The 7213-nt window shown below is 40.4% G+C and overlaps 2 protein-coding genes and 1 non-coding gene across 3 annotated transcripts; all 3 read right to left on the minus strand.

The window, feature by feature from the left end:
* Window positions 1-682: 682 nt before the first annotated feature.
* On the minus strand, window positions 683-765 carry trnal-uaa (transfer RNA leucine (anticodon UAA)). Its single transcript has one exon. It is a non-coding gene; the product is annotated as a tRNA-Leu (tRNA).
* Window positions 766-1807: 1042 nt separating this feature from the next.
* LOC140363683 (syntaxin-11-like) lies at window positions 1808-2707 on the minus strand. Its single transcript, XM_072450294.1, has one exon. It carries the CDS (start codon window positions 2705-2707, stop codon window positions 1808-1810), a length of 900 nt encoding a protein of 299 aa, XP_072306395.1.
* Window positions 2620-6834, minus strand: stx11b.1 (syntaxin 11b, tandem duplicate 1). The gene is made up of 3 exons (XM_072442926.1): window positions 6570-6834; window positions 4152-5078; window positions 2620-2714 (listed from the first exon to the last, which is right to left on the minus strand). Exon 2 carries the CDS (start codon window positions 5069-5071, stop codon window positions 4157-4159), a length of 915 nt encoding a protein of 304 aa, XP_072299027.1. The 5' UTR covers window positions 5072-5078; window positions 6570-6834; the 3' UTR covers window positions 2620-2714; window positions 4152-4156.
* Window positions 6835-7213: the final 379 nt, after the last annotated feature.

Here is a 7213-nt window from a genome sequence, read left to right on the forward strand (position 1 = left end):
ACTTTTAGTTTGCTGGTTTAACCGGACTGCACTGGTGTTGAGTGGGTATCTTGACCAGGGTCTCGGGCTCTCCCTTCTGGCTCTAAAAACTTTCCTGACGCGGAGATGGAAACATGGCGTGGATTTGTCATGTGATCGAGGGAGCGAGCGACACCTACTAAATGATATTATTGTTATACATCCGTGACTAAACAGCGCAAGAATATATGTACTTATGCATATGTATAATGTAGTGTACTATCCCATCAGTTAACTGAGTGAAGAAAAGAAAGTCCCGAAGCCCTGAAGCTTTTATCACACCGGCAGTTCAGGTTTGCAACATTACAAGATAATCCTTTATTGTCCCACATGGTCACCTGAAGTAACAACATAGGTAGTGTTTAGTAAAACACTATTGTTGATTATATTCGGATGGTTAATGAAAACATGGATTAGATTGATTAAGTATTGTTATAAATCAATATTATTTATTATTATTTGCACGAGGCTGAATATAAACAGAACGTTCTGTCAGAGCATGTTTGACTGCCCTCTTCTGTCGTGAAATGAAACTACATTGTAAGTAAAACAAACAAAAACACTCAAGTCGATTATTCTATGTAAAAACTCACGTAGTCATAAATCCTTTTACACATTTATTGTATATTGAACTGAGAAGTTGGAGAAATGCGTCAAAAGATTCTACCAGGAGTGGGGTTCGAACCCACGCGGACATGTGTCCATTGGATCTTAAGTCCAACGCCTTAACCACTCGGCCATCCTGGTACATAGAGCGCTCCGTTACAAATAACAATAAATATCAACTATCTCGATTAATAAATACTATAAACATTTCTTGGTTTCTAAAATGATCTGTTTTTTTATAACGAGCGCATCAAACATTAGACAGGTGCAAATACATAACGACATTTAGCATACGGCTAAATATGTGCCATATCCATACCACTTTGAGCTTAGCTTCATGAAGAACCACACTAATCGATATTTTTCTACTGTAATGTACAATATCGGGTCTCAATAAATTGAACAATAACAATTGATCAACAAAAATAGGCTTTCACGAGAAATGCTATGCCCAAAAAATCGTTAGCATTAGCTGCTAGCTTTGAGCTACATGTTAGCATGTGCCCATGTAGCAAAACAAAATGTCATATTAAAATTAGATTCATATACAAACGACGCCGAAATTACGCACTTTTAGCATACAGTCCACCAATTAAATGTATAATCCGACAAAGTAGGACCGTGAGAAACAAGAAATATAAAATGATTGGATCGTGGAGAAGTTTCTTAAATAAAGTCAGCTGAAAGTTTAGAGACGGTGGATCCTCCTGCCGTGTGTGTATTTCTGATCCCATGTAAAGAACTAGTGCAAGAGGCTGCAGTTTGTGCGTTTGCTGCCTCCCAGCGGTTTATTGAGAGGTACAGATGAACATTTATGTTAAGTGTGAACATGTGAACAGGATAATATATAATACAGATTCGAATTTTAAAAATTGTATAACAAATATACATGAATTGTTTATCAGTGAAAGAACAAAAATAGGGTCTAATAGTAAGCCTTTGTAAAAGGTGATTGACAAAGTGGAGACAGGAAAGTGCAGATTCTTCAGTGTAGCTGGATTAATTGACTAATAAACAATTGTTAACACATTTAAAATTTTATTTAAAATGTATATAAAACACAGTAATGTAAAAAGGCATATAAGGATAAAGATCTGAGGTTGTCCACAGACATGTACAGCCTGTAAATGTGCACAATATACAATCATACACAAATGTACATAATACAGAAGTCAGTCTTGACCTAAAATGTTTTGTTTTGTCTCCAACATGGCAAGCAAGGGCAAAACTGAAGGCAAGGATTCTTCTTCTTATATTTCAACGCCTTCTTAATCTGGACTTGGATTCGATCCACGTATTCCTGGGTTCCGTTTACATTGGCTTCTATGTTGTTAAGCATGCTGCCCTGCTCCTCCACCAGGATGGCAATCTGCAAGAAGAGCTCGTGCACTTGCTTGAGCCTTGACTCCAGCTCCAGCAGCTCTTTGTGCCTGCCCTGGATCTCCCTCAGGGCCCAGCGGGATGAGCGCGCACCTTGAGTTTGCAGGCTCTGAGAAAACTCTGCCCAACCCTCTCCCCCTTTGTCCACGAGCTCGTCCAACTGCTGGTCTGTGATTTCAGTGCCCATGATGGAAGCATGTCTCTTGATTCGCCCACGGCACATACTCCTCTGCATCATCTCTGCCTTGTTATAATCACTTATGACAGTGTAGAAGGCATATGTTAAAGTGTCATGTTGGGTTTTGGCAATGCGACTGACCGCTCGGTGTGAGCCCTCGGTCTTCTTTAGTTGTCTGCTGTGAATACCCAGGGCATGAATACGAGTGTGGAGAAACTGCCCTCGTTGGACAATGTCCCTGGCGATGGTGTCTGAGTCTTTTTTCAGCAAAGTAAGGCGGCGAACTGATGTGCCAAAGCGTTCGTTGTGGGCACCTAGACGTTCCACCTCAAAATGGAGCACCTTTATCTCTTTTCGAATGGCATGGGCTTCTTTGAGAGTCTTTTCAAGCACAGGGTGAGTCTCAAACACAACAGCCTCCTGAGAGAACCTCACCGTGTCAGGGTCATCCTCAACTTCAGGTTCAAAAAAGTTTGCCTCATTCTCCTCTTGGACGGTGTACAGCCTTTCCATCAAGTCCCGCATCTTTCCCCTATGTTGGGAAAAAAGACAACAACAATAAAAAATCTCAGTTAATGCAAGATGATGTGTGAATGAAGGAACATGGAGGCAGAAAAGTCACAGGATTTTAGAATGCCAGAGTGAGGGAGAGTCTCTGAGCAGGTTTGAATGGGTGGAGAAAGTGTCAGATGTGATAAAAGACTTTCAGCAAGAATGAAAGGTGCCCTGGACAATGCAATGATGAAACGCAAGAACGAGGAAGGACACTAGTCTGCATTTAGTTTAGTGATCAAGTTTAGTATAGGTCTAAACTTTGTGTTTTTAAGGCTCCAGCAGTGTGGAAAACAAACTTCACATCACTCTCGTGTCTAGCTTTTCAAAACATGTCGGGGATAAATTGACCCATTCTAATACTCTGTAAATAGCATTAGGAGAGAAAAATGACATTCAACCAGGTAGAAAGTGGCACAAATGTGACATTTTACCTTTCCTTTCTGGTGCCGACTTGTAGCTTCCGCACCCAAAGGCCAGAGTTATCCTTTTCTTGGGACAGCAATCTTATTTACGTAGCATTAGTCAGGAGCATCTCTGAGCTGGGTGGAAGACATCTGCTGTGCTCTCTGAATGCCACCTTTTTCCTCCTCCCAGGTGACACGAGTTAGCCCTCCCACCACACCACATGCTTCATTTAACTTTCCCCTCCTTTTTTATTTTTAGTGTGTGCGTTGGTTCCAGGAAGTGCCCAGAAATATTTTTGGTGTTTAAGGAGAAATACGTGGCCCCGGGCTTGTGGGGCAGCTGATTTGAGTTGGGAGACTAATGAGTTTGTGGAGCTGCATTCAGGAGACATTAGAGCAGCAGCAGTTTACCAATCGGGATGTTTAGTTTGGAGCTTTTCTGCATTTGTTTTAATTTTGGTGTCTTGTGATTTCCTTTTGTATGGTTTTGTTCAGGTATTTTTTTCTGCTAATTGCTCTAAAATGTTGAATTTTTTTTTTTATTTTTTTTTTTTTATTAAAACAAATAAAAAGTAGCAGCAGTTTAAGCTGTCATTTTCCGTAAGTTGTGAAAAAACTGATACAAATGCAGCAATTTACTTACGTTTGCATGGCTTTTAATAATATATAATCAATGTGTGTAGCAATACAAATGCAAGATAATAAAATGTTTCTTTCAATTCACATGGAATATTTATTAAGTAATAATTTAATTTACATATTTATACATTTGGCCATTACATATATTATTATTCAAGGAATTTCTGTGTACAACAAAGGTATTAGAGACACATTTATAGGTGGGATTTTAGAATGAGATAGTCAGTTTTGAATCCACAATAAACCAATGCACTACTATTTGTGCAGGCTTATAGAAAGAAAGAAGGTTGCAGAAGGTGGAGCATCTGAAATAATGATTTACTTCAAAATAAAATCCCTGCACGTAGGAGTTAAACAATAAAAGAAGCTACTTGCATTATGACTTGTAGCATGGAAAACAGCTGCAGAACATCTTTTTAAAGGGGTTGTCCCGGTCGTGTTTCTTGGCACGTCCCAGTTTGACCAATGCGACTTGGATGTCCTCATCAGTTTTCTGCACGTTAGTTTGGATGGAGGTGAGCATAGGCCCCTGCTCTTCTACCAACAGGGCAATGTCTAGAAAAACCTCATGGATGCCTTGAATTCGGTTCTCTAGATCCAATAACTCTTGGTGGCGCTTCTCGATTTGGGACAGAGCCGACCGGGCCGTTTTGCCTTCACTCAAAACGTTGTCGGTGAAGATGTTCCACTGGCCCTTCTCGATCATCTCCTCCACCTGGTCGCCCGTCACCTCACGCCCCACGATCTCCATCTGCCTTTGAATCTGACCCTTGATGTTTTCCCTGTGACTCATTTCGGCTTCGTTGTAGTCAAACATGGCGTCACGGAAGCCGTTGCTCAGACAGGCATACTGGGTTCTTGCGATTCGAGTGACTGCCGAGTTTTCTCCGTGCTGTTCTTCCAACTTGTGCGCCGTGCCGTCCATAGTTTGCAGACTGGCTAGTACTTTCTCAGCTCTGGATTTAATATCGGCCCCTATAGCGTTGGAGTCCCTTTTGATCATGCTCATAGTGGAGGTGCCCTGGTGGATTCGGGAATTCTGCTCCCGGAGTCGCTTCACTTCCAGGCGGATGAGCTGGACCTCTCTGTGGATGTCCTGGGATTGTGAGAAGACCTCGGTCAGGGCAGGGCTGTTGTCGTACACTATGGCCTCGTGCGGCAGCTCATCCTGCAGGTCCACGTTGCTGTAAGTGTCCGAGGTGACAGATTCTGCATACTCCGCATACTCCATCTGCTCCAGCTCGGAGTCATTGGACTGGATGTCCTGGAGGTGGCTCAGTCGGTCCCTCATGGTTGCACTAAGGGTAGAAAATGGTATTAGAGTCACAGTATTGATATATTTTATTAATGCACAAAATATGACCGATGCAACATACATTTTTCTTTTGGTTGGATTATTTTGTTAGTTTTGGTTAGGGATGTCATAGTATCACATTTTGGTGGTACGGTTATTGTGAGAAGAAACATCTTGATTTAACCATTATCCACGATTATTGAGACAGTGACCAAACAACAGGGAAATCTTTCATTTTTCTTTCATTCCCTTTGTTACATGTCACTGGTCCTCAGGTTTGTGACCGGCTTTACGAAATTCAAAGTCAAGACAAGTTCATCTTAAATATGACAAAAAATTATTTACATTTAGATCTATTTCTTGGACGATAGATTGAACTGAAAATATTGACTTTTGCTTCTAAGTTTGTTACAATTATTATTGTTTAGTTCTTATGATTTTATTGTGACCTGATGAATGACTAACTAGTTGAAGTTGGGTTGAAGTCTATTACTAAGGATCAGGGTTTAGTGAGTTTTACAACATTTTGCTCATATTTTTTGTATTTTATTTTTCTGCTTTTAACTCTTTCACCTTTTGTTGAATCTTAAATAAGAAGGTGTGACTGAAGTGGAGTCAGGCAGGTTTTTACTTGGGCAAGAAGACAGGTCATGCACGATGGTACACAGATACATGTATTTTAACACAATCTACTCCCCACTGTCTCCCCCACAGTTGTTACCTTCCATCCCATATGATAGGAATAGAGCGGGAATGTGGCCTTTGGACACAGGTGAATCTAAATCTAAAACTGGTTACTTAGCAAAAACTATTTTCAACATATAACCCAACAAGGATCGTTTTTCTACCACCTTGTCTTAAGAATTCCGTAGAATAGAGCATATTACAGTATTTAGCATAACTATCATTACAAACACTTTCCTACACACCTTAAATCTTAAAATATAATACGCTTTGACTCTTCTTTAACGTACAGCGCACTTCACTGGAGAAACTGGTTCCTTGGAGAATAGTGCAAGGTGTAGTTTCTTACCAAACCAGTTGTTTTAGTTCTGACGTTTCAGTCAAAATATTCACTTGACTTTTTGATCAAAATCTTACTCTAGCAAATCTGATCAACAATTACGCCATCCCGGACATAAATGTGATGGGTTCTTTGTCAAAGGCATATAGCAAAATGTATATTTTATTCTGCATGTGTATTTGTTTTACAATAATACTAATATAATGATGATAATAATGTGACCAGGATATTAAATACTCGTTGTTTAGTGTTGAGCCCGACACCACAGAGTTACCAAATAATGTATGCCATTGATCTATTACCAAACAAAAAAAAAGTATATACAGATTACATCTCTCATGATAGAAGAAATCTGCTTTGTTTGTGGCAGAAATTATTCCCAGCCATAGCTCCATTGTCCACAGCCTCATATAACTATTATTGTAGAAAATAAAAAGAAATAGAGCCAAATGTAAAAGAGAATCACCTTACCAGTTTCCCCTTTCCCCACAGACAAATGAGATGACTTAGTTCTGGGATTGCAGACGTCAAAGGTCCCACAACAACATCCTATTGATGACTTCTCTGCGCAAAGAGCAGAAACAATGGAGTCACCGTGCGCAATAGTGCTATATCTGGAGCTCAATCTGACCTGAAGCTCGTCTGAGAGTGATGCGTTTGGCCAGCCCTTTCCTTCTTTTACATCTGCAACTCCTGGAATGAAGCTCGGTCGGTTTGATTTGGTCTCCCAGCGTGACTCAGGAGCGTCAAGGCGCAGGGCAGGTCGAGAGGAGAGACTGCACAGACAGACCACATGTGTTTCAACCTGCACATAATTCACTTTGGAACTTAACTGTTAAGAGCACTGCAAAGAGCTGGAAACGCATACATTAGGGTTATGATTTTGAGTTTTCTCCACTAACCTCCGTCACGTTTCTCTGCCGCGCCCCCTTTTTGTCACCCCAAAAAGTTTCCTAAACTCTTGATACTTCATCTAAATTACTTTGCCAACTTCGTATCAAAACAAATTGTACCACTCAGGTCTATCTTAAACTTCGCATTGCCTACAATAATTAACAAAATAGGAATAAAACAATATTTATATGTGTCATTTATACGCCCGCACTTAACAAGCT

The sequence above is a fragment of the Eucyclogobius newberryi genome, unplaced genomic scaffold (genome assembly GCF_026437365.1).
Source record: "Eucyclogobius newberryi isolate DKJ021-1_F unplaced genomic scaffold, fEucNew1.0.hap1 SCAF_1, whole genome shotgun sequence".
NCBI classification, from domain to species: Eukaryota; Metazoa; Chordata; class Actinopteri; order Gobiiformes; family Gobiidae; genus Eucyclogobius; species Eucyclogobius newberryi.

What these genes read in the sequence shown, in the direction of transcription:
- LOC140363683 (XM_072450294.1), bottom strand. Translation starts at nt 2,707, where the DNA reads ATGCGGGACTTGATGGAAAGGCTGTACACCGTCCAAGAGGAGAATGAG.
- stx11b.1 (XM_072442926.1), bottom strand. Translation starts at nt 5,071, where the DNA reads ATGAGGGACCGACTGAGCCACCTCCAGGACATCCAGTCCAATGACTCC.